This window comes from Ciona robusta, chromosome 5 (assembly GCF_009617815.1).
Source record: "Ciona robusta chromosome 5, ASM961781v2".
Taxonomy (NCBI): Eukaryota; Metazoa; Chordata; class Ascidiacea; order Phlebobranchia; family Cionidae; genus Ciona; species Ciona robusta.
This window is the reverse complement of record NC_143239.1, coordinates 1,066,773-1,093,686: the sequence shown is the minus strand read 5'-3', so window position 1 is coordinate 1,093,686 and position 26,914 is coordinate 1,066,773. Positions and strand designations below refer to the sequence as shown.

General features: G+C 41.7%; 1 protein-coding gene and 1 long non-coding RNA gene across 3 annotated transcripts; one reads left to right on the top strand and one right to left on the bottom strand.

Annotated features, from left to right (window-relative positions):
- Window positions 1-888: 888 nt before the first annotated feature.
- On the bottom strand, window positions 889-26,914 carry LOC149735345 (uncharacterized). Of its 2 annotated transcripts, XM_089878882.1 has the most exons (14): window positions 25,559-26,914; window positions 9,245-9,338; window positions 7,185-7,307; window positions 6,976-7,030; window positions 6,615-6,709; window positions 6,310-6,481; window positions 6,028-6,202; window positions 5,704-5,911; window positions 5,250-5,395; window positions 4,759-4,895; window positions 2,576-4,569; window positions 2,100-2,194; window positions 1,843-1,964; window positions 889-1,468 (listed from the first exon to the last, which is right to left on the bottom strand). In XM_089878882.1, the coding sequence occupies exons 2-14, from the start codon at window positions 9,302-9,304 to the stop codon at window positions 1,095-1,097; spliced, it is 3,756 nt and encodes a 1,251-aa protein (XP_089735008.1). In that variant the 5' UTR covers window positions 9,305-9,338; window positions 25,559-26,914; the 3' UTR covers window positions 889-1,094. The 2 variants fall into 2 exon arrangements, with proteins under 2 accessions (XP_089735008.1, XP_089735007.1); XM_089878881.1 differs by lacking the exon at window positions 25,559-26,914 and having other exon boundaries at window positions 9,245-9,605.
- Window positions 10,886-13,283, top strand: LOC149735346 (uncharacterized). Its single transcript, XR_016385092.1, has 2 exons — window positions 10,886-12,146; window positions 12,211-13,283. It is a non-coding gene; the product is annotated as an uncharacterized LOC149735346 (long non-coding RNA).

The window sequence follows — 26,914 nt, the reverse complement described above, 5'->3', positions numbered from 1 at the left end:
TCAGTGACTCTGATTCCTTTGGATTAAATTAATAACCCGCTTTTGGAAGAGAAACAACTAAAACGGCGCTTGCCTGTTTTAAGTTCGACCTAACATCACGACATATTCTTGTAATAACTGGCAAAGTGTGGCAAATAACTTATCGTCTCTTAGCTGGTGTTTCATTAGTTTGGTAACTGTCACATACGGAGATTGCAAATTGCTGTTTTCCTCTTCATTTCGTCCCTGCAACTTACGTCAGTCAAACACAGGAGACGCATGGAGCGGCAAGCACACATACACATTGCACAACAGACTTAGGACAGAGTCTGGGGATTACGCAACATCGTGAGACAGTTGTGTAGAAAAACATCAGGATCACGCTATAGGCAAGCAGCTTTCTGTACAACTTTACGTTCCAAACTGCGGCGGCGCAAAAGCGTGCTCACTGTTAACGTATTCTCCAGTAATTTTTATATTTTATATATACTTAAACAAATAATATTTACAAAATTAACTACTATAATTCACGAATCGAAAAACTATTTTCATGGTATCCCATCTTACCCCAAAGTACTATAAATTTGTCACAAAAATATTTTGACGTGTTGTATACTCAATCAAAAAAATCATGGCCTTTAGTATGCCATTAAATAACATACAGCTATTGTGACAAAGGCAGTTTTTTATAAAATAAAGGCTATTAACCAATTAAAATGATTATGATTTTAGTTTTTTAAAATATGCGTATATAACCTATATACTAAACACCTCAAAACTAGGGCTTGGAATTAGGCTAGCAGAGTTTGTATGTGTGCAGCCACCACAGTGTTACCTCACATATATTTTGATTTTAAACTGAATAATAATTTTTTTATCGTGTATACTACAGCTATATATGACACAGTCTACTGCATTGCAATTTATTCGGTAAGTTTGTAAAACAACACGCACAATCAAGGTAGGAAAAACAACAGGACAACACGCTAACAAGCATTGATAGTACTCCAATCTCTACAGGTATGAATGCTAAATGTCACAGAGTTTAGGAACATTGAATGCGTTTACGCTAAAGTACGATGGGGTACTAAGCAGACCATGAGCTTATGCCAGCATTATTCGTAGGGTGACGTGTTTACTGACGAGCGATCTTCGGAAATTCTGCGGGCTTCGGGTTGTCGATGTCTCGCAGAAATTTCATCAAAAAACCTCTGTGGTTCTTGACGATTTTTTGCAATATTAACCAACGCGTCAGACGCACTCATGGTCTCGCCCTCCTTTTCTGGCTTTGTGTAAGTCATCTCAGGTTCATTGTCGCTTTGGTTGGATTGGTACGCCGACCAATATGTAGGACTCCGCTCACTGTTTCTTTGTGAATCTGTCGCATCGGGTGCGTCAAGACACGCGGTATCTGCACGAGGTGAAAATACGTCATCAGTGTTACCAGAAGCGAATCCAGCATTCGACCTTCCATCGCCTGGGAAGGAATCTGAAAACCACAATATTATTGTTATTTCGTGGTCGCAATGTAACAGCAATAAATTTTGATAAAATATCTCCTATTAAATCTACTAAACGTTTGTGCAGTTTTCATATACATAATAAACGTGGGGAAAGATGGGTCACCTTTTCATTCCATTTTTTTGATCCCATTTGTTAGTAAACAAAGAAAATTTAAAGAATTATATAGCCATGTCCTTACGACTCCAACAGACCGTTGTTTATTGTTTATAACACACGATCAGGATATTTAAATATGACGTGCTAAAGATGTCCTATCTTACCCCAAAGTACCATACTAAAATATTTTCCAAGCATTGGAAAAATACTGTTCCATAATTTCATATACGACGTATATGGTACCTGAACTTAAGCCGTGGTTATTCTTAGCCTCGTTGTACGAAGGCGAAGGTACATAGCAGTCATCAGATGTTTCGTCTTCTTGTTGAAGGGAAGTTTTTCCAGAGAAAATATCATCCGAGTTTCTGCAAACAGTACAGACATTTATAAATTACTGTTTACTAGAAGCAGCACAATCGAATATTGTCATCATATAATATCAGTCTCAACTGTGTATGATTATATTTGAGCATTTAAACCAACCGATTAAGAGTTCTTACCTGGAACGCTTGTCGTCGTGTTTTCTCAAATGCCTCTCTAAGTTGGTTTGTTGCCCAAATGCTCTCCCGCAAAGATTGCATGTGTAAGGTCGTTCCTGATAAAAAATAGAAGTATTCTTTAAGCTATTGCGCCACGTGAATGGTGTGTTACAGTTGGCTATATTAAGTATATATTTCAATTTAAAAACCGCGACCAAAAACGCTGTAAATAGTTCGTTCAAATCATTTGAACCAAATGTTCAAAATATATATAGTAGGATGGGGGAAAATGGGACACCTTTAGCACATAATATCCAAATATCCTGATCGTGTTTTAAACAATTAACAACGGTCTATGGGAGTCGTCAGGATATGGTTTTATAATTATTTTAATTTTCTTTGTTTACTACTAAATGGGACGAGAAAATAGAATGAAAAGGTGTCCCATCTTCCCCCACCTACTGTACGATATGCTACTTAAAAGGTGTCATGTTTACCTTGTTATGAATGTTGCGGACATGTCTTTGTAGGTTGGAGGAAATGGAAAAACTTCGATCACAGTATTTACATCGGTAAGGTTGCTCTCCGGTGTGTGTCCGCACGTGGCGAGTGAGGTTCGCACTACGAGGGAAGATTTTGCCACAAAACTTGCAGGTATACCTTTCTTTCCCAATGCGTGCGGACGGTGCTCGCAGGTACCGGTTTGGACCGGAATAAAGCGGATGGCTGTTGTGACGTAGATTGATAGAGGTTGGGCGCGAAGTTGGAAAAGGAGCGAACTTTCGTCGGAAAGAGGTATCGTCCATACTTGATTGGGCATGTTCACGAAAAGAATGCTGGGTGCCGCCATGTTGGAACGGATGCTTCTTGTTCAAGTTGAGCATACTGTTTCTTATGAAAGAATGGCTGCTATTGTTGTTTGAGTTCTGATACTGTGGGCTATGTTGCTGTTGTTGTTCTGCATATGCTTTCAACGGGTGTTCCATATGGGAATCATTGGGGCGACCCCCCGTTTGAAGAGGTGCAGACTGCCTTGACAAATGCTGAAACATTGCCTCGTATAAAATCGGCTTTGCTGACTGCGGTGGCATGTGTAGTGGATGTAGCGTCGGTTGGTTGCCTGCAGCTCGCACAAGATCGGGTCGCCACCGGTTCAAGAAGTTGACGCACGATAATGCCTTTTCCGTCATTTGCCAATTCGGTTCCCCAGTTCTTGGAAAATTGAACATGCCGTTTGGAGCAAAGGGGAAACCTTTGGGAGGTTCGAAAATTCGAGACGAGATAGGGAAATGGGAACTGTTCTCTTGGCCGAGTTTATCGTCCGATTCTTTGGACTGCACTGGAGTCAAACTCTTCCGCATTGTTAGGTCGAGTGGGGTAGTGTCCTTGTTTCGCCTTGTATCGTTTTTAAAATCTGCTGATGGCTTTGAACTGCCCATTGTATGAGACGGAGAATTTTCAGCTGATGTGTTGATAGGAGATTCAGGTTCAGTTGCTGATCTGTGACGTTGTAGGTAGGCCGTGGCTGCTGCTAAAGCCAGAGAGTAAGGGTAGAGTGGATTACAATTCAAGTAAGGCTGATAGGCAGCAGGATAGAATGGACGCTTGTTAATAGGCAGTGGTGATTTTGTTGGGCTAGGGGTAGGTAGTGGAGTTGGGATATTTTTCTGTTCTCCTGACTGTTCTCTTCGATTGTCACTGTTTGTACTACCACTGCTTGAATGAGGCGAGAGTATTGGATGCCAGATGCCTGCGCGTTTGCTTCGTGGAGGTTCCTGATCATCTATCTTCTGATCCGGAGGAGATGCAACATTTCTATGAAAGTTGAAGCTTCTTTCATCTGAGAGATCCTTGGAGCCGGAGTTACGCGGAAGATTAAAATGAGGACTCTCTCTAGGGGACAAATCATCGCTTTGGTGATGTGGAAAAGAAAATTCGGAGCGGTGACTGGCAGCCAATTTATGGGAATTCCTCTCGCTTGGCACAAATATTGGATACTGCTTTCTCTGCTTTGGTAACAAATGGCTGTTGAGATCAACCTGGATTGCAATGTTGTTTACCCCGTGTGAGATTGGTATCGGCAGCGATGGAAGGCCGATAAAGTTAGAGGCATTGGTGCGCAAAGCGTATGGAAAGTGGACGCCAGCACGCGTGGGTAGGTTGTCTACATTGTCAGTGTTTGGGTTACAGCATTGAATCTGCGCATGCGCCATGCTAGGTTTTCCCATTTTCATTTCATTGCTTCCGCTAGTAGGTGCTGGTGAGTCAAACCCGCGTGAGTCGAACGCAAGAGGTTTTTGAAGCCGTGAAGGGTGGTGGGGCAACATTGATGCCATTAGGGAATTTCCCAACGGTGTACCTGATGCAAATGGGTATGGGTGTAGTGGGTACATGGTACGAACTTGCTCAGCAGTGGGGTTCCAAATACCAGGACGAAGTCCTTCGACCCCGAAAGGATTGGAAAGCAGGGAAGGGTTTGCTGCTCCAAGCCCTAAAATAGTAGAAAATCAAAATGACATATTAATATGATCGTTTAATACATTGTTTTTTGTATTCATTTAATAATAAACTTGCTGCGGTCCAACAAGCCATGATATAATTTATATAAATATATAATTTATTTTTTTATAAGATATAATTTATGCTAAAATCCATCTATTATAAATGCAATATTAATTACCTGCTAGTGAATTGTAACGAACCATCTTCTCATAGTGAGATGTCCCGGCACCCCCACAGTCTTGGAGTCGATTTCTATTTTCATTATTGGCCGTCATGGCTTGTTGGACCGCAGCCGAGCACATATTTATGTTGGCACTGTAAAGTAAGAACGATTCCATGAACTGGGTGTGGGCACAGACGAAAATAGTTTAAAATATCCTGCCATTTTGGGTCACGCAATAACTTGCCATTTAAACTACATATTAAAAATATTTGTGTATTTTTTTGCTAGCTAGCAACTTTTATTTATATACAAATGGTATCTCGAGTATATTTTGATATCCAATATAAAAAAAATGGCTAAATGTTAGTTTTGTGTTACAAAACGAATGAAATGGTGTTTATACACATTTGAATTTTGTGTCACCTTTATGAGAATATTAAATTATTAAAAAAAATAATAATAAGATAACAATTTTTTTCCAAATAATTGAGTTTCATTAAACTTACCTCCCACGATAAAGGGCTTTACTTTCACAAAATCTACGATGTTTGTTCAATGAACTTGAATTTGGAAACAACTGGCTGCAGCTTCTACATTTGATCTGTGTTCTACAATCGGCCCTCATGCGCTTGTGTCGGCATAGGTTACTAAACTATAAAGAAATATACAGAATATTAGGATTTTACAGAAGGCTTTTCATTTCTTATGAGTTTTAGCTGCTGTTGTAACCAGACATAATATACTAAACGTCAAAATGTGTATATAGGAAATAAACTATATTGTATGGTAAGAATAAAGCTGTATGTTGATTTAGCTGTTGTGTTTAATTTTTCACCTTTTGGAATGATATTACACAAATTGTGTTGCTTTTTATTTTTTAACTGAGGAGAACTTCACAAGGAATACTGCAAATAAAGTCAAGTACTTGGTAGCCTATTGTATTTCTCAGCAAAAACTTACCTGTGTGTAGGATTTGTGGCACACTTCACACGTGAAAGGCTTCACACTACTATGTATATGCTGATGCTGTTTGAGTCCAGAAGATGTAGCGAACGTCTTCCCGCATTCTGGACATGGATGCGCTCTTGCGCCCACGTGTTGCTGCCGGATATGACGTTGAAGGTTGCTAGGGTCGGTGAAAGACTTCTCGCAGTGCTCACAGTTGAAACTAAGATAAATATAAAATTAAATTAAAACCAACATTAAATCGATTGGGTAAAATGGATGAGCAAATATATTTTAGAATTAAAGTAGTTTAGGCTTTACTAGCACCAAAATCCTTACTGTTTTTCCTCATGCGCACTCGCTTCTTCGTTACTTGAACTCCCATGCTCGCTGTCGAAGCCATTTTCACGGTTGCTCGTGCTAGATACCTCAGCGTTTGTTCTTGAGAAGAAATTATGGTTCTTGTCCAAGAACTGCGAATCGTCCTCTTTCCTGGCGTTGAGCCAAGGTAAAACTGCGAACCAAAACAAATATTATGGTTTGTTTCGCGCGGACGGTGTTAGGAATCTCCCTTTACAAAACATCCTTTTCAGCGGTCATGGAGATTTCCGTTTAACTTACCTTCGCGCATATTGCTACCGCGGTTCATGGCCGTGGATAACGCGTTGGGGAACATGCCGCCCGGGAAGCATTGGTTCTGCTCTATTTCGTCAGTCCCCGTTGTTCCGCTTCCGTGGAAGGCTTCGTCTTCTTCAAATGGCGAATCAGAGCTACTACGCCTACTGTCTGGTCGCTGAAACAAAGTAATATAGGTTTACATACAAGTTAGCTAAAGAACCGCATACACAAGCAGCAAAAAATGAAAAAAAATGACAAAACAGTAGACATATCACGCTTGTCTATGTTGTATGAAAACAATAACTTACGTCGTTTGTGTTGTTGCTTCTTCTAAAGGCTAAAGGGCTGATACGAGATGAAACATCTTCTCTACTGTTGTCTTCTTTATCCTCAGAAACTGAATCTAAAATAAAAAAACTATGTGTAAAAAATGGCGTCTGATAAAATCCAGCAACTTACTAAAAAAAACAAAGTCAAATGTATAGATTTTAAATTTTAAACGTTTAAATGCCAGCCAGGGCTTTTTAATGCGGATAACAAACATGTACAGCAGACGATTATCTGTGCTTTTGATACTTTTTTTTGACTTTTAAAAGGGTCGCCCGTCACGGTCACTTAAACGACGAATAACCTTCAAGTTCAGACACAATTAAGCTCAGAATACATTACCTTGAATTGTGAAATGGTCAACCGGACTGTGAACCATGCTCTTTGCTGGCGGTACCTTCATGAAAACAAAGTTTCAGTATTCCGCAGTACGCAATGCAGATAGTTAAGCTTTAGCAGATTTTGATTGGTGACATTTTTTCTTATTTTTAGTAAAATTCTACATTTATATACACTTAAACATGTTGTAAACTAATTTTCAAGTTTCTTACGTCGCCTGAGTTCTTGGGGTAAGGTGAATAACGTTTTGTGGACCGGGGTTCGACCCACGAACCCCCAGCTGACGATTTTCCTTCCGCCAGCATTAGTGACTGTTGGTCCAACGATGCGAATCTCTGAAACAAAGCAGTTGTTAAACTTAATGCAAAGTTCATTGGACGCTTGGGAAAAATATACTGATGTATCGGTAACAAAAAAACTATAGTTGATGTGGCAGTGTAATCCCTCAGTAATATAAATGTGTATTTTAACAATAATAAAAAAAATCAATTGCGTTTATCTCAAATAAAAAAAATCAGGCCGTCATTTAAACTGTTGTTAGAATTTATTTATCGGAAAAAGTTCGGCGTAATTTATAAGTATTTCCGGACGAAGCGCATCAGTTTTCAGAACGGTTACAAGAATTTTTAAACAGTGTGTATATAATCGTGAGAATTTAACATGACAGACTTCACTTACTACACGAATATTAGAATGTTAAGTGCCATTTTCGAAACGTGAAATGTTAGTTTATTAAGCGCGAGTTTTGATGGTATGTTTATGCGGTATACATTTTCAAATTTGTATAAGAACAGAGAAATTCTTTAAACCATTAATTGGCCCGTGTAGTTAATGTGATTATAGCGGTTAAAAAAAAGCATGTTAAGCCTAATGTCTTAGTTGGATGCGTTATTTTCAAACCAAGGATGCCAGGCGCACGTCCTGGGAAAATTTTAGTTACTATGCGCGACATTTTATTACTTGTGGTTAGAAGTTACCACAATATCGTGACCCATGCCATCAATTGTACGTTCGATCATCGCTATAGATACCCCGGGTATAAATGCATGGCGACCAGGAATCGAAGCGACGGGCATTCGATGCCAGTCAACCCTGTCGGCCATTTTGTCTATTAAAGAACAGCGCGGGCGGCGTTGCGATAGAATGAGAAGGTGAGAGAGTTTGGTTGCTACCGAGGCCATCCGCTGCTGACGTAATACAAAAGGTTCCCACACCAATTAGTCGATGAGCGATCCAAGTTATCACGAAGTAGTTATACACTTGGACTATAAAGTAAAGATTACGCATTGTGGAATTTCCCATGTTATTAGCGTAATACAACACCTATAACGCCGTTTGCGATTATTGTTGCAAATTTTATGTTATTGCAAATATACTAGCAAAATTCTAAAGTCATTCTACCCATAGAAAACCATTACGAAACTTTGTACGTTCAATTATACAATGAGATGCATCAGGTACGATACTGGTATACAGAACGAGCGGATATATTAAAGCATGCCTGTTTATTGTTGGCGCTATTCAATGCGACCTCGCTGTCGGAAACGCAGATGCAGCATAAGGCGGTCAACTGACAGCCAAATCAAAGGCCTTTGGTCACTTTTGAAAGGGTACGTTTTATAAAGTGTAAAAACCATCCCAGTAAATAAGAGGCGCTTGGTACCGTTTCCATATGGTTTGAAATATGACGCCTTTAAAATTAGAGTTCCCTTTACGCAGTCGAGCTAATTACGGCAAACGGGAAAGTTTGATCAACAAAAATATCCCGGTTTCTTGTTAAACATATAAAGTGAACATATAATTAGCAACATACGGTGGTTGTTAAGTATTAACATTACGCTAATGTCATCTTATAGAATTCTAAAATATAAACCCCCAAAATGGTCGCATTACCAAAAAGTTTTCGACCAAACATAGCAGACATAGCAGACAAGGAAAGTTTAAGTACATGTGTATCACGCAACATAGCTTTGTCATAAGTTTAAAATACGTTTTATTCGTTTATATTTAGAACATTAAAAAGTTTCAAACACAAACATTGCGTTCCAATTGCTTGTTCGATCTATTTTATTTAAACAGTTAGGTGTATTGGCAAAGCAAGTGCATTCTAAACTTTAAAAATAAGTTACATAAGTGTTGTTTACGTTTATACTCTTCGTTATACCAAATTAAAAATGAAACACGATTCTAGTTCAAATCAAAAAGCCTAATCTGCATATTTATTTTAAACCACACGCATCCTCGTTTAAATACATAGGAAACTTTGACTCACCTCTTGTCTTGAATTAAGCTTGAAGTCTTGATTCGATCCCACACAGGTTAACGCCGGCATTGGGACGGTGTTCGGGCCGCCAGGACTTGTCGTTCTGCAAGCGCGACACGGTCAACAGCAGTTTAGGCGTCAATGAATACACAATACGCGCAACCTTTGTATCGTAGTGAATAAAATAGTGACTGAATGTTGCGCTCTCTGATGCTTTTACCCACACAGCGAAAAAAGGGCGTTGGAATGAAAGAGGAGCGTTTTTCCCAACCTCGGCGGTTCTCTCTCGCCCTGGAATCGGCGACGTTGCGTATTGGCTTTATAGAAGCCATTGACGTATCAAAAAGTGGAAAACGCGACAGTAACAAAGGCATTGAAACAATGTACGCTGTTTACGTATATGTTCCAACCTGGTCTCAAATTCGTATGTAATACGTTCCCTCCTCACCGTAAATGCAACGGCGGAATGACGCAGTCCACTAATTTTAGAGCAATTTGTCAACAGTGCGCGACATTGTAAACATTATCTGGTGGTCGTACACGCTATCGAAATCGCCAGCAAATCGTAAAGTGTTTTCCAATTCAGGCTGTCGGCGCTTGCCTATCTGCGGGCGGGAATAGCGCGTTGTCCGTCACTACCTAGTTAGGGTGGGTCGGTGTCTCGACCGCTGGCACAGATAGCTCGGTAAAAACGATGAACTGCGAGTTTGTGGATATCTACTTCAGCAGATCCCCGTGACGGCTCTGGAGACGCGAGATTTGAGATTTATCAAGATTGAGCTCGATCGCTCTGTTATTGGATTGTTGAAACTAAGCAGAAGCGGCTGCTGTGGCAGGCAGACAATACACCGCATTCTGACGCCTTAGCGTCGGGTACTCGACGCTCCCAGCACTCGCAAGTTTAAACGGCATAGGTACACAGCCGGGGTGCGCGACGCTTCTTAAACAGATAACCTTGCCCTAGTGTCATGGGGTCGTCTGCACTGTGTACGGCAACTCAATCATCGGTTTGAGACATTGGCTTTTTGCGGGTACACAAAATGTATCTCTGTAACGAGAAGTCTACGATTTAACATTAAAATAAGGCACTCCAATAACTATTTATAGATTTCTCGTCACAACGAATGCTACAAGCAAACTTTTGCCCTGAAATGCGATCGGTATCGGTCATTTCCTACTCGTGATGCGTTATTTCGGTTCGCTCGACCCGGTGTTTCGACGCTTTTACGAAGCAGAACGGTTTCTGCTTCGTTACAATTGCGAATTGTACAAAAGTGTGCGGTATCGTCGCAACTTTTCGAGGGCCTTTGCAAATAATGCGCATTTATGTCAGCTATAAGCTCATCATTTTGGCCGTCACGGTGAATTGACGTCGAACTTGCAACTTTTGATTCGCGCATTCTTGTACGCGGTGCCTGCAAAGTATGTTGGTTGTAACATTGCACGATGTTTGGAAATGCGTGACCACAGGGAAGGGTTGAAGCCACAAAAACTCGTCGATTTCAGTCGCTGTGGTTACCAGTTGTCTGCCTTGGCGACCTTACAATTTCACCCGCGCTACTGAGATATGATTAGGCGCAGTGCCAAGTTTTATTTTTCGGACGCTGTCGCCGACTCGAGGACGGCACGTCTGACCCCGTGTCGTTCGTTGCTTGTGGGTAATGGAGTACATGGTAGCTCGCTGGCTCAAAGCCAGGTCGGCGCATCTTGAAAGGATATGGCTTAGGCACGAGAGCGGTGTTGTTGTGGAGGCGCTTCTAACGGAAAGTGTCAGTTCCGTACAGGGTGGTTTATATCAAGCTGTCTCCTTGTGGCATGCGCAGCCTTTGAGTTTCACCGGCAACTGGTTCTTCTATACAAACCAAGGTTACCACCGTTTGTTGTGGTATTATTTTTGCGTTGGAAAACACCCAGGGCGCTTTTGAGTGCCAACAATTGATCAGGGAAAGCACAGTTTACGAAAGTGGCATTTAATTGACCGTATGCTGGTTTGGAAGACGTGAAATGAGAACCGTCCCTTTCGCGCATTCAGTAACCTTGTCAAATATTTGAGAGTGGGGACACACGAGAAGACGGATTGTCGACCTATAAAGCGACCCGACCCTACAGTATTTGCGGGCACCTGACCGGGTAAATGAAGTTGTAACGATTCGTTCATGCTTCGTGCTCATTCCCGGGTCGCACCACTGTTGTAACAACTGCGATCTATCACGTCTCGCTTCTATTGTGCGATGCGCTTAGCGTCCCTTCCGTATCGGATGGATCATCTCTGCTTTAGAATCACAACCACCCTCTGACACCTGTTTCTATTGACGCCGAAGTGATATCTTTTCGAGTTTCAGTTGGGATGGTATATTTGGGAGAAAACGGCCGTTAGAAAATAGTTTTTTTATTTGAATTCCTCTGCCCAAGTTGATACAGGCAGCGTTGTGATGTAACTACGATTCCCGATAAGTTTTCGGCTTGTTACAAACTTAGCCGGGTAAACAGTCGTTATCGGCCAACATTGGATTAAGTCCGGGTCACTCGCCACTTGAGATATCATTATCTGATCACTTTTACCGTCCGTGAACAATCTGAACTCGTTACTTTTGCGCCGGTGAACTTTCAGTGAGCCCAACTGCAAATAGAGACGTGGCGACCGACGGGCAAAGGAAAAGACCATAAAACGACACATTCGGAAACGCGACGAGAAAGTGGCTGTTAGTCGCGGTGGCAAGTCGCGCTGACCTGAAGAGGCGAGTAATACAATCTTCAGCGACACTCGAGGACTCGCTTGTTTGTTCTGGGATGCGATTTCCCATCGGATGTACCGGTTATCATTCGCTACCGTGGGCGATCGGTCCGGTAGATTTTGCCAGGCCGCTACAAGATGCGTTTTCCCGACCAAGGCGGCGGGAACAAAGAAACGGTAAGAAAACATAGCACGGACGAGTGTGTCCTTCCATTTTCCCTGAAACGCTTATTAATCTCAGGATCCGGAACAGGAAAAACAATTGGACTGCCTGTCGCTGGACGTTCGTTGGAGTTGGACTCCTGGGGGAGTTGTACCGTGTACGAAACGTTCTTGGCGAGCGTGAGAATACTGGGATTAAATCAACAACATTTACGAGCATTGAGATGAGATAAGGGGATGCTCGGCCGTGAATTGAACCCAGTCCCGGCCGTAGTAATCAAAGAAAAATAAACAGACACCTCGGTAAGCGAGTTGTCACTTAACAAGCAAAGGGAGTGCGAACAAGTCAGGGCTTGTTGTGTTTTGTTATTTTTGCGCGCTGGAAAAGTCATAAAACGTACACGGCCCGTAAAACACAAGGAGGCGCGCGGAAGGAGCTGTTTAATCTTTATCGAGACATTCCGGTACATTATCGAATTTTTCAAGCACCGCTTGTCTGTTGTATCCGTCCCAGGTGCACGTCTTCGATTCATGTGAAAGAAAAACCTTAATACCTCAAAACGGGTCTGGTTTAACAATAAATCTTAAACGATTCCCGATTTCTGGTCACTGTTGTTCGATGGTAATTAAAATGTATCTGCGAGAACACAATCTTTAGTAAATTGTCGAAAATGGCTGGATAGCGTTAAACACCGGACATACAGTTATTAATTGTTGAAAAACAAACACTTCACCGGCTGTCGCTTGGCAATCTTATAGTTAGTTAAACCAGTCTCACCCCGCACGCTGTTTCGCTTTAACGGATTTCATAAATTGCAACACAAATAACAGTAGAGCAGATATTTCAAATACATGCTTACTTTTAATTACCATTAAGTGTTCTGCCGGTTAAGAAGCGTGTGTTATAGCCAAGATATTGCGTACATCGTAAACGGGTCATAATAATTCATTAGATTGCTAAGCGCTGTTGTGATGTTTCGGAAAGGTGTAATTTAAGCGAGAAATGTTTGAACAGCTTCAAGGAAGCTTCTTTATTACAATATTGGCAGAAGCATCACGTACCAACACCCTGTGATGTGCGTGCCTTGTCTAATGCTTTCAAGATTAAGTGTTAAAATGGGAAACATAATTGAACTGCGAAGGATATGGGTAACCCCTTGCAACGATTTAAGATTTAATATAAAACTTGTGTGTAATATAAAATTATACATACTTATGGTCAGTGCAAAATTAGAACGACATATTAAAATCTAGACAAAAACTTAAGTATTTTGCTGGTATCGGTTCTTAAATGCTTATAGCTTTGCTCATGCTTTTTACGTTGCTATAATCACGCGGAATTAGGTTAAACGGTGCGACGGGCGAGCATACAAAACTCGGGGGTGATTACAAGAATCGCGTGGGAGTTGCGTGTTACGAATCGAAACAGCGTTGCCCGAAAATCGCGTCTCAACCTTGTAATCGAATGGATTAGTTGTTCATTGATTACAAAGGCCTATATGCTGATAGTTTTTCCTTGTACACAACGATGACCACAGAATGTCAGATTATGACGGGTTAGGATTAGGCTTACTTTATACTGTTCTATACAGTCTTCGAGTCGCAAATTTTAGAGCTTATTTTATATCGACGTATTAATTCCATATATTCATTACACGTCGAACTTTCCTATATACGGCAACCAAGCACTGCACCACGGCAGGTTCTGCCATAGCATATGAAAGTTGATTTGGGTATTTCCTGTCTTTTTAAACGTGGGGAAACAAAAAGCTATTATATGACGTATTTAGTCGAAATGATTCCTCAGGTATGTTCATGTAACCATGCCCTTAACCATGCCTATCCATCATACATAAATAGCTGGTTAAAGAATCGCATTGCAGGTGAACGGTCGCGTTCGAATAATGAGCATATATAGTCTGGTTGTATAGAAATGGCAGGTGGTGACGCAGTGTTATGCAAGTATGTATATTTATATGTCAGCAGTGATGAAATCGTCAGCTTTCATATCCTGGTTATAAATATATATAGAAAGGCACCTGCCGTGGTGCGGAGGAAGAAGTGTATAGGAAAGCGGGAAAGGGTCATGCTTCCTGTGGTTGAGATGGCATGACGCTTGCGTAACTACAGTAAAAACACAACTTTCCCTTGCGGTTCCGATTGGGAAACATTCGATTGTGTGCCGCGTTGTGGCAGGCCCTGATTCTCGGAAAGGAGGATGTCAACTCGACTACCTTGATTGGCTTAACTGTACGCAATATACCTCGGAAGGAAAGTGGTGTTTTTGCAATATTTAAGCAATTCTTAATTCATTTTTATGACACCATACATTTTACAACTCGCAAGAAAATATTACGACATAACGAAACAGAAAAACATGTTGATTTCCTATAGGACGAATGGTAAATATTTTCGAAAGTTTGCCTCTGCTTAAGCGACGTAAAAACTTTACTTAGTCGCGAGAAAAAAACGACGTAAGAATGCAGTTTAAGGTCAGTTGTCATGCAGCGGGTTGTTTTTAGTGTTTGATTGAAATTCTAAACATAATCCATTGCGTTAAGGAGACATCGTTCGGAGATGGAATATTTCCGTAACGAAATTGCTTCCATTTATTTGTTAAGGCTGAAGTTAAGGCCAGGAGATGGTAACACAACGCTCTTACAACCGTCGTTTTTTACATAGCGCCAAAACACGTCATGATTTGTCACGTGGTCGGTTTAAAACAACCAATCAAATGTTCTGGTGCACATTTGGAACTTGCAAAGCACGACGAGAGTTACGCTGCGTATAACAAGTACGCCGTCGCTGCAAGCAACAAAGTCCATGCAATAAGCCATTGAGGTCTTGGCCATTATAACAGTACAAGTCAAGCACTTTACACATCGTTCTATATACAATAACAAAGAAAGTGCATATTTTAGTTGATACAATTGATCGAAACTGATGGTACTAATAAAACAAATCTAAAATGAGATTAAAAAATGTGTTAACAATTATATACAATCTGGTATTGTGTTAATTTCGGGAGATAAAAAATTGCAGACTAAAATCATTATCCGTATTACAATACAATATAGTAGGTTGGGGTAAGATGGGACATGCTTTTTATTTACTTGTCTCGGCCCATTTAAAGTAGTAAACAAAGAATATTTAAGGAATTTTTTAACTGTAGCCCCACCACTCTAAAGGAGTGGTTTCAGGTGTTTAAAACACGATCAAGAAATATGGGATTTAGGTGATAAAGGTATCCCACATGACCCCACAGTATGAAATATATGCGGCGCACACATGTACTCTAAGTTATTGCGTAATCTTCTCTTCGCGCTATGCCCTTGCCATGCTGGTGCACTCTCGTCTGTATACCCAGCATGCAGCCTCCTGTCGCTATTACGCCGACTTGACGCTAATCTGGCAATTTGGGTATATTTGTGTTCAGCGCAGATTAGCTGCGATCAGCGCCCGTCCGTAAATCGCAAAGGCATAAGTTGATATTGATATCGGTTGATATAATGGCCGAGGGAGGCGAGATGCAACACGGGTGTTTTATAAACAAAGAACTAACAAGTGCAACGCTTGTTGCTGGCCTGTTTCACGGCCGCAATGAGACTAAATAGGATAAAGAAGCGAGAGCGTGTTGGGAAAATAATGAAGTTATTCTGTACGCCCCAATTAGCTGATGTACATTTACACTGGCGATAATCCAGTATGCATTAGTTTAGATTTGCACAAAGAAAGTCAGTTAATTCAGTACATCTCTTAGCACCCATTAAACAAACACTCATATGACCAGTATAACACGGTGACTATTGTACCGTTCGTATAGAGAAACAAATAATCACATAATCCATATATCCCTACGTGTAGGCGTGCAGTAAAACAGACAGTAAACAGCATTTTCATTTTCACAATTCTGTTTTAGGAATTTTGTATACTGGCATTCCGCTGTCGCTGATACCAGCGCGTCTTGTTTTGAGAATTATTATCGCCATCTCTGCTTGTTGATGCGCCGGGCACACAGTTCTCAAAACAAGACGGGCAGACGAGGAGCGATTTCTGGAACCTGGAAAACGGAGATAGGTCGTCGCAATTTTCCATGACGTCACGTAGTCAGCGGTCACAAGCGCGGGCGTTTTTTTACGGATTCCAACACGGTATTCAATAATTAATCAATCACTGCTTTTCAATAAAGAATATGCACCTGGATACGCCATATCGTGCAGAGAATATAGAGCGCAGTTGGTCGTAGTTGGCAATTAAGGTCTCTAACACCTGAGGCATTGATTTCATATTTTTAATTCACACGTAACGAGAAATACTAACCTCGTTATAAAATAATAGGTCGTATATGCTTTTTTTTATAAAGTTATTGTGTTTCTAACTTAAACGTACTTCCGCGCGTCGCGGGTATAGCTTTTTAATCGCTCGATATGAACACAACATTAATGAGATTATTATCGAGCACTCGGCGAGCGGTCAATATCTAAAATCAGGCCAGAATACTTTTAAGCTCGTTCGCGTGATCGAACTGAAGCCTATTTCAATTTACGATTACACTCTCGGCTAATTGGTCGCGCACAAAATGGCCGCGGACTAATATGCGATCGGGGGAATTAGGCAGGTCGGTATTTGGATTGTAAGAACGAGACTTATCAAGAACAAAGCTAAGCAGGAGTTTATTTCTCGTTTTGCAGTAAATATGCATTCAAAGCTCTTGGGCGCCGTGCGTGGTGGATTTGCAAAGTGTTTTTGTGCGAACACGGCTTGACTAATTATTGACTCGAGAGCGAAGGGATGAGCCCAAATAGAAACAAGTAAACAGACGAAGCAATGTTTGGATTCGTCTCTCTATTTCAACCTGTTAGGACCTTGAGTGGGGACAGGTTACAAAATACTCTTAGAGCGCGGGTACAATGGCCCCGTCCCATGCAAACACTCCGGTGTTTCCGGGTCGTTCGTTTCGAGAGGCATTGCCGACTAATTGAGTGGGATTCCAGCAGAGACAATCGTCGAGGGCGAGAAAGTGGTCGCCCGTGTATTAGGGCAAAAATTAGTCCCGTGTCCTTTCGCAAAGAAAAACTTTAGAGACACTGGTCGAGTGGTTTACGTGCGGAGGGATGAGCCTCTTGTTAAGAATCGCCAAACTAGCAAAGCCCACCAAATGTTCCCACCCCCACTGCCACTTCATCGTAAAGGAGTGCACGGGAAGAGAAAGCCACCAATTAAGAGCCACCATCTGGAACCAAGCCAAGCCTGTTGCTGTGCAGATGTCCGGATGGCTAGCACGAGTGTCTTACGACATCTTTCTGCGGCTCTTCGGCCGCTCGAGGGCCGCGAAACAGCTCGACGGCGGCCAAGCGAAGGAAGTCGTTTGGACTTGACACTGAGGCTGATTAAACAGTTCGCTTAATTACTTTACGTTGCAGTTTCTTAGCGCCGCCTCTCGAAGCTCGTCGGCGGCGACCGCAGCTACCGGCGAACTCGTACTTGAAACTTCGGGTGGTGGCAGCCCCATCAATTTCAAACGACGGACGCCTTTTACGAATCCGAAAGTGTATCGGTCTGAACAGGTAACAGCACGCCTGCGCATAACGCCCGCGGAAAGATCATCGACTTGCTGTCGAGTGGCTGCTAGTCAAGTGTGTATCGCATTGCTCTCAAGCCAAGTTTGATTGAGTGGCGTTTGACTGGAAATATCTTCATGGCGAAATCATTTGTTCAAAAGCAAAGATCGCATGATACACAGTTAGAGATTAATATCATTGTAAACACTTAGACGGTGAAGTGCTAATTGAAACTTCGTGTCCGTGCTGTTTGTTACGAAAGGCAACCTTCTGCCGAGCGAACGGCAAGCACGTTTCGTAGTTTGCCAACGGTAGCTCAAACCAGCATAGGGTAAACGACGTACATCCAAACACACACTCGAGGCGGGACGTGACGACCGTGATACTTGCTGTGGATTTGGTAATGTTTACGCGTCGACTGACACTCGGCAAGATAAGGCAGCAAACATTCGACCAACCGTAAGGTAAAGCGATTGCACTTGATTATTGAGATACAGGACCCAGGCACGTTTCAGCGGCACTTTTGTCACTGATAAGGGATGTGTATGGGTAAGTGCGCCCAAAACACAACCACGGGATCTTTTATGCCATATTGTCAGTGTATATATACGAGATCCGGTCCTGTCACTAACCAACCGCAAGTTTATAAATAGAAAGAAACGCCAGCATCATTTACACTGAAGGCATTAGCTAGTTATCTATTGGGAGAAGCGAAGGCACAAACTTCCCACGAACGGTGGCGCGGCTGCGGTCGCAACATTTTGTTGGCCATAGCGGTTCGCATCGGTCACAGCAATCAATCGAAGCTACTTCGAGAAACAAAACGCGGCCTAGCGACCGGTCGTCCTGTGGGATCGCTCGCATCGTGACGTCAAAGGCAAGCAATGACAGGCTCAGGAACCAGCTCGGATCGTGCATTCCCACATCCAAATACGTCACAGACACTACTTCCGGCTGAGCTCACGTGCGACCGCCTTAATTTTGGGTTCACCCACGGACGATTGGTTGGGATCCACGCTGTGGACCCTGTTGAAATAAACCGACCCACGGACGAACCCGATTACGAAACGTTCCATAACCTTTTAGGAGTTAAAAATAAAGTCATGTAGCTCGACCGACCCCAAGAGGTTCTATAAAGACCAACACTGGCTTATCCAATTATAGAATTTTTGCCAAAAGTAAAGATTTTGTAATAAAATACCTGGTTGGGCGGAACAACCCAAATAGGTATTTTATAAATAGTGAACATGTGTTACATGGTTGTTCGATTTGATCGTGTTTAATTAACCAAATGAACGTTAATTGGAAAAGAATTCTAAGCGGTTGGGGTATCGATTTGGCAAATACTGCTGTGAAATCTGCCAAGCGAGCCAACGCTGTTTAAATAAGTTTAATTCAGCGAACAAGCGAAGTATCTTCCGCTTCGAGGTCGTTATATATAGAAGAAAGCCTTCATAATGTGCTGGATTGAGGAGGAGGCGAGCGGCGTGACGTGATAACGTCACACACCTTGCGTTTGCACGCGAGCTCGTAACATTCCCACGGCTGAAAACGGCCGATGATGCCAAAGGCAAGCCTGTAGCGAGCTGGCGCCGGAAAATGATTGAGATTAAAACGTCACCAGTTCTGACACTGAGATTTCTCTTCGCTTTTTGGGCTTAAGGCCCGAAGCGACCGCGGGGAACGATAGGATGCCATTCTCCAGTGCGTCTTCGCTGTTCGCGGTTTGCAGGACAGTGGGTCAGGCCAATCGCGGAAGTCTTTCCGCGTCCACCTCGCGCGCACTGACGTACGGGAAGTCGATTAGGCAGCGCGCGCGGCTCTCGGCCGCGGAAACGGTTCGAATCCGTCCTGGCGCTCGAGCAAAGGGGAGAAGCAATGGCTTCGGCAATTGGAAGTGATATGAGTCAAAAACTGACTCGCGGACATCGTCATTAAGTTGCAGATGGTACGAATGTCTCTGGAGCGGCTTACGCATCCTGAAAACTGGCAATTCGAACCTGGCGACCCCGACAACAAAGCTCAATCGAAACCAAAATAGGGAAAAAACAATTCTGTCAAACAGCTTTTAACATTTCATGCAAAAGTGATAAAAGTTATTGGAACGAATTACAATGGTTAGTCGTATCAAGCAATCTAAAACCCACGAATAGTGCTCAAAATATACTATGTATAGTTGGCACCCACATCAAAGGTGTGACGACACGAAACGATAGTAATCTGAATCAACAGCAGTTTAAATGTGGTCCAGGACACCTGAATACGGTGTTTGTCTTTGGGGCTAACTCCCACTTATACAATGTTGCCGATGCCCTAACCCCCAACCGCAGTGACGTGTGTTTTGGCTTGGCAAATACTTGGTTATTATTTCTCATTGATCGTTTGGCAAATCAAGGGAACAGTTCGTCAAAACCTTAAACCGCAACAAACGACTCCCTACACTGTGTCCACGGAGAAGAAGCACTTTTTCACGCCATGCAATCGTTTTATGTTTTTGTCTGCGAATTTCCAAAGATGGCATGAAATTCGTTAGGCAAGATTCGGGGTAACCTGGGCAAGGCTTTTTTAATATGGTTTGGTTATTACGTGTGGTCATATGGGAACAAATATACGTAATATTATTCATGATATATTGCGTCAATAAGTCCTTAACATAAACGCGTCTTGGGACTTTAAATCAGTACAATCACTTGAATGCGACAAATTAAAAAAAAAATCATCGTAAGTGTTCAGATACGACGACAAAGTATTCTTTACGATTTTTGTTAATTAAATCAAATATATGTTAATTGTTATAACAGGTGCGTGTCCATGGTCTAGAACCGAAGCGTGTACGCCTGTAATTTATGACCGAAGGAAAGCATGCGGTATTTTCACACTGTTTCACGCAACCGCCTGTGTCACTTACTGGACGAAGGAACCAGTTAACGTGTACCCTGCGGACCGCCCTAACTAATGTGTAATTAAAGATTAGCCAGTGGAACGTTCACGTTTGGAATCCCGTTGCGTTACCTTCAGGTGCTACTAGATCAAAGCGGCTCAATGAATAAGTCATTAATCAATCTTCAGTTATATATTTGTGCCCGATACCCACGTTAGCCGATGCCCATGAAGACCCTTAGTACGCGTGCTGCTTATTCTGTGGCGGAAACAAAGCGAGAAAATTGGACGAGGAACCTTTTGATGTGCCAATGTCAAACGACCAACCATTTAGTCGTCGTGCCGATAATTAAAAACAATTTACCGAAAGCGTAGCACACGTGTGACGCAGGCCTACGTAGACTTACTAATTACTTAATTGGGTGAAATAAAAATAATTTATATTTTCGGTGTAAGTTGGCTTTGTTCCTATATATGGCTGATATTTATTGCAAAACTAAATCACTTTAGTGCGAATAGTGCCTATTTGTTAATTTGTATTAATTTAATGTATCTTATGGAAATATAAATTATAGGTCTTGTACCTTACATTAAATGTTTCTTGGTATTTATTAGCAAAACGCTGCGCCCAAAAAGTCAAGTGGTGTAGATGGTAGTGTAAGAAATTTGCATTCTCTTTGTTAAACGTTACCAGCATGTCGGTTAGACGGTTCTCGTAAATTTCCGGAGATCGCAAAAACGATATAGTTTGTTAGCTGATGGGTGGTTGTAATAATCTGTAACGTGTTGTTTGTTCTCGCCCCTTGCAGAGCGCAAAGCGCGGATCCTTATCACGCCATGTTTGCCCAACAGCTCAACTCGCCAAGTCCACAGTTTGCCAGTCATCGTTGGGATACTGGCTTGTAATAAACTACCGCTCCCGAGCGCGTGCGATTATCCACGAGCAACCGTTAACGAGCGAACCTGGGGTGCGGGTAGTCGCTCTGCTGATTGCATAAGGAAAAGTCACGCTTAGCAGATTGCTTAATCGTCGTCAGCGACTAAAAAAGACACCAGACACAATATGGATGAACTTGGTTCAGTAAAGGTGACGTATAACGAACATTGTCCACAGTAGGCTCGGTCGTCTACAAACAGAAGCTGTGCACACAGATATCGTTTGGCTTGTAGCTTGCCGAGTAAAGACAACTCCTGTTGGGCCGATAATGAGTCGCGGTGTCACGGAGCAGGAGCGAATGTGTACAGAGACAGGGCCACGCCGCTTACTTGACACTTTGCCGCATAACAATGCACTTCGGTGGAGACTTGGTTTTCGAGCGGAGGAAAAACTTCAACAAGTCACGTCCGAGTTGTCCACGTAGCCAGGCAGGCCTTTACAATTCCGCGAAAAGTCCTTAATCATGACCCTCGCGCTGAGAATCCGTGTTGACAAGTCTCGGTCGGTCGGAGGCCGCTTTGTTATTGCAGTAAATTGACAACCGTTTGCCGTGCTATAAGAAATCAACAGCGGGTCGCACCCGGCTGAGCAAACTGGCAGACAAAGAATGGTCGGGAAGAAGAAGTTATATTTAAAATGTAACTATGGCCCAGTAGGTGCGAGGAAACTAATTAAATTTGACACACGACCACATGGAATGGTTGAGACCTGCCGCAGTAAAATTGAAAAAAAAAACGATTTATTTTAATGTGTCAATGTATTAATTAAGTTTCTTCAAAATAAACATTTAACTATAGATAAAAAGGAAAAAAATCACATTGCGAAAATGTTTCACCGATAAAGCATTTTTTTCTTTTTTTTAAGACTTTAAAGACGCCACACTTTACCCAAAGTAAACAGATTAATATAAAGCCTTGTATCAATTAGTCTGTAAAACAACCGTTAGTTTTGAATCAACTTCAGGCTGTTTCCGCTGAAACCGGTTTTACCCGGACTTTTAGGTTGATTGGTGCGCAGCCGCACAGACGCAATGTCTGCAAACTTACGCAAACACTTCACGATATAATGCCACTTTTTTGGCAAGCACGAAAATCCTTCCACCGAAGTGCAGCGACTGCCCTTCAGCGCCATTTTAACCTTTCTGTTTGATTGCTGATTTAAGAGCTGCTTGTGTGGGGAATTACATCTTGGTGTGATATATAAAGCATATATGTGGCGTATTAGGGTGGGGTGGGAGAAGACACCTTTAACGCATAATATTAAAATATCCTTATCGTGTTTTAAACAATCAACGGTCTATAGGAGTCGCGACGAAACGGATTTTTATTTCTTTGAATATTCTTTATTTATTACCAAATGGGTCAAGAAGATAAAGTAAAAAGGCATCCAAACTTTTCCCATCCTATACTTTATATATACCGAACGCAAAATTCGCGAAAAACCTTTAATTACATAAATCTGCACAAGATTTAGCATTTCGTGTATGAGTATAGGTTTATGTCTAGGAGATTAAAAGTAATCTTTTTACACATAGCTGATGTATAAGTTGGTGTGGAACTGCAAAGTTTCGAATCAAAGACGTCTAAGGAGAGGCGTTTCCATAAATAGTCTGACAACATACCATGCATGTACGGTTTTAATTCGAGTTTACAAGTTTGCATTCAGTTTGATCACCGAATCAAAGTCAACATTGATTGCAATAATGACATGAGTCACCTCGTTAATTAGTTGTTTACGAGGATTCGTTATCTGAACACGCAGCATTACGACACTTTAAGTGAGTATAAAGTATCGTACCAAATATAGGACTGTGGTTTTAAACGTTAAAAACAAGTATCAACTAAATATACTCTACAGTTCGTGGAAGTAGGGACTTAACGTCGATTATAACTTATATAGGTAAACATGACCATGGTTTAATAGAGTGGTTTACGAGGGATGCGTGCATGGAGCTGGGTGGGAGACTTTGCCTGCACGATAGTGGTGTCGTAAAACAGTTAAAACAAGCGGAACAGCGGAAGAAGCGCATGATAGTAGCTCGAACTTCGACCGGTTGTTGTTTGTGTCGACGACAGTACCGATGTTGCCGGAGATGACAGTGCAAACATTACTACACCGGTAATGTGGCAGCAGAGACAGAACAAACTTGGCAGGTACTGTTTACCGCAGGTCATGGCCGTGCCACCCAGTAAATTTGCTTTTCGTTCAGCGTTATCCTCTTCTCGGTAATAAAACGCGAAGTGATGCAACCCGGTGTTTGGTCAGGCATCCTCGACACAGTTTGTTTGTCAAGTGCACATTTTCTGCTCGTTTCTTATCAAATGTATAAATGTTTACCGGCTGGATTACATTGCTCGCTACTATACCCTGTACCTATATACGGGTCAACATTTTTGAAAGCGTTCACTACTTTGAGGTAAACTACCACCGTATATTAAAACGTAAACGTAGAATAAAATGGTATACCTCATATCCAAACGATAAAATGTCACATTGTAAAATGCTGACAACCGATATAATATAGGTCAAACGCTTTAGGAGCTTAAGTTTTTAAACACAATTAAGAATAAACACTCTACACAATTACAGAATAACAATTTATACAATCAAGAACACTGCGGCGCTTAACTTACAAAACACAAAAGGCTTCGGTAACTTGACGAAACAGTGTCCATGAGATGAACAGGTCAATTCAGTTCAAAACAACGAACAATTCAAAGATGGGTGTCTTCCTTTTTATTGTCGAAGATGGTAAACAAGGCATAGAGTTCGAATGATAGGTGGAAAGGACATGGCCGCGAAGCGTACAGTGTCTAGCCGCCAAAATAGGAATTGCTCAATTAGCGGCATTCATCCTTCTGTGTTTGAAATCGCGAGGCTAATGAGCGACGTAACCTATCCTTTTGGGGGAACGGTCGCAGTGACGTAATCTACTGAGTGAACAGCCGAGCTTACACGAGAAAGCAACATAATAAGAACAAAGAAATCACGTTCACCTCGCCCGCTCGTGTTGTGAAGACGCTATGTGGAATTCAGATGATTATCTGTATTGGGTAACCTGTCAATTGTGTACAGACAGTTCAAGCTGGGCTGCTCATCCATCATGTTTTGTTACCAGCGGCCGTGACAGCTCAAGATGATACCCAGCCGTATATAATCCAATTGTCCAAGCACGTCCGTAACGCGTTTTTTTAAGAACAAGCCGATTTTGTTCACCTATACCACCGACACAATGCAAAAACAAGGAAAGCGATATATCTACCATCGACGAATGTACGGAAATACTCGAATCCACGAATTCCGCGTTCACACAGTTCCGAAAATAGATAACGTTCTTATAACATAAGGCCTTAAAAACATGACTCTGTCTGTGTTCGACAACTGACACCAAGATCAAACCGCTTTGATCCGGTTACAACCGCATCTTGTACCCATCACTCCTTGACCCTAGAACGTGTAGTTTGTAAACAGCGTAAGGGAGATGGTACATTAGACGACGGTAATGCGATTTCGACTTTTGATTTTGGCGCCGAAGCAAACGCGGATGAACCGAGAGAAAGATACAACTGTCACCAATCCCTCTTTACCTGTTTACATAATACGACGTGATATAAAATGGTATTCCTTTGGGTGTCGTTTAGCGGCGACAAAGTAAATGCGGAATGCTTTGGTGCAAAGTAAAACCTATCGCAGTGTAGAAACAAGGTAATGGCTTTTGTGGCGCAGCGGTCAGGTCGGGTTTACCCGTGAGCAGGACCGTGACTGCAACAAAAACAGCCGGCGAAGACGTACACTGTCTAGTCTGTTGGGGGCCTTACAGGACCCGCAAAGCGTAAACCACACGTTGGCAAGTGAAAGAAGGGCAAGGTTAAAACGCACTTGGCATTTACTTTCTAGAGAGTGGATTCCAATGCTCCGTTAATTGGACACACTGTCCAGGCTACCACATATTGTGTTAGGCGTAGTGATAAAGATAAACGTTACGGGGTAAACAGGCATGATATAAAAGAATGAAAAAAAGTACAAATAAAATTAACGTTATGAAATACCTTTTTATTCCAAAGTCTCCGCCTTTTAACGATTCAAGATGTGCAGGTTCTGCTGGCCACGCAATCGACGAATAACTGCCACCAAGAAAGTAACAGGAATTTCCAGCGGCGTCTATTCTCAGATTAGGCAAACAAGTTAATTATCGGCATGTGCGTGGAACGTAACGAATTCTTGCGCCGCAACAATCACCCCAACACCACGACCTAGGTCTATGTCTGGCAATCCACACTTAGCGAAGAAATGGTTTGTTTACATCCCAGCCTTCGCTTTGTTTAGCGAGCTAATTTTACAAAGGAACTGTTTCTTGTTCCGTATTCCGCTTGTCTCAGGGCCAATTTCCGCCGAGCACTCCACTTAGGAAAAGTTTCAAAGTTTTGTTCTAATGGACTTGAACTTGATGACGGATATTTAGTTGGTATAGGGTAACTTCGATAGTTTGTTGTACAAGAAAGCAAAGTGTAGCTTGCACCGTCACGACGTTTGGTGTATTTTGCTTTATTCCATAGTTTTTTACTTCTAACATATAGTACTGTGGGGTAAGATGGGATAGCACCTATATTTAAAAATTGATTTTTTTCAATTAATAACAGCATATGTAATTCTATAAATATTCTTTGTTTACTACCAAATAAGACGAGTAAAGAGGATGAAAATATCGCCCATTTTTCCCCACCCTACTATATACAAAACGTAGTGGCTTGCTAATCGAAAGGCTCGATCGTAATATCTTTTACAAAAGTTACACATACCAAATTTGCAATGAGTAGTATTTAGCAAGACACCTAAAACAAGATTCGTGATCGGTTTTAAAACACCGATCAAACGGGCGTTAACTGTGTTAACAGATTTTACCGCACCACTATATTCACGCTGTCAACTATATGATAGTGGGAAGTCCCTTTATAAGTAATTGACGGTGCATTAGCGCCACCTCGCGTATGTAAAATCAAGGTTTAAAATATACGAGCGTTAGTTTGCCTTTTGTTAAAAAAAATGACCCAAAATGAATTCAAAAAATGACCCAAAAACAGCGTAACGTAAAAATGTACTTGTAATGTACCAAGCATGGTGATGGCAACGATTGTTGAACATTGGCCCGGGTTATTCACCTATATATGCTGATATGTTTCAAATTTTGATATTTTCTCTCTTTATGTTAATAATTTATACAAGAATCACAAAATATTTGAGACATTTGCAGGCTTTTAAAACCTTAATTCTACTGTTTAAAACGCTATTGTACGTGAATAACTCTTTCGTAATTGCGGTGATTAAATTATAGTAAATCATAATTTTCGTAATAACTTCAAAATTTCGCTCATTGATCATTTGATGTTTTTTAATCATTTGATGAA

Coding starts and splice junctions, on each gene's coding strand:
- LOC149735345 (XM_089878882.1), bottom strand. CDS start 9,304: ATGCCGGCGTTAACCTGTGTGGGATCGAATCAAGACTTCAAGCTTAAT. Junction 6,710..6,975: donor TGACCATTTCACAATTCAAG/GTAATGTATTCT, acceptor TTTTTATTTTAG/ATTCAGTTTCTGAGGATAAA. Junction 5,396..5,703: donor GCCACAAATCCTACACACAG/GTAAGTTTTTGC, acceptor ATTTCTTTATAG/TTTAGTAACCTATGCCGACA.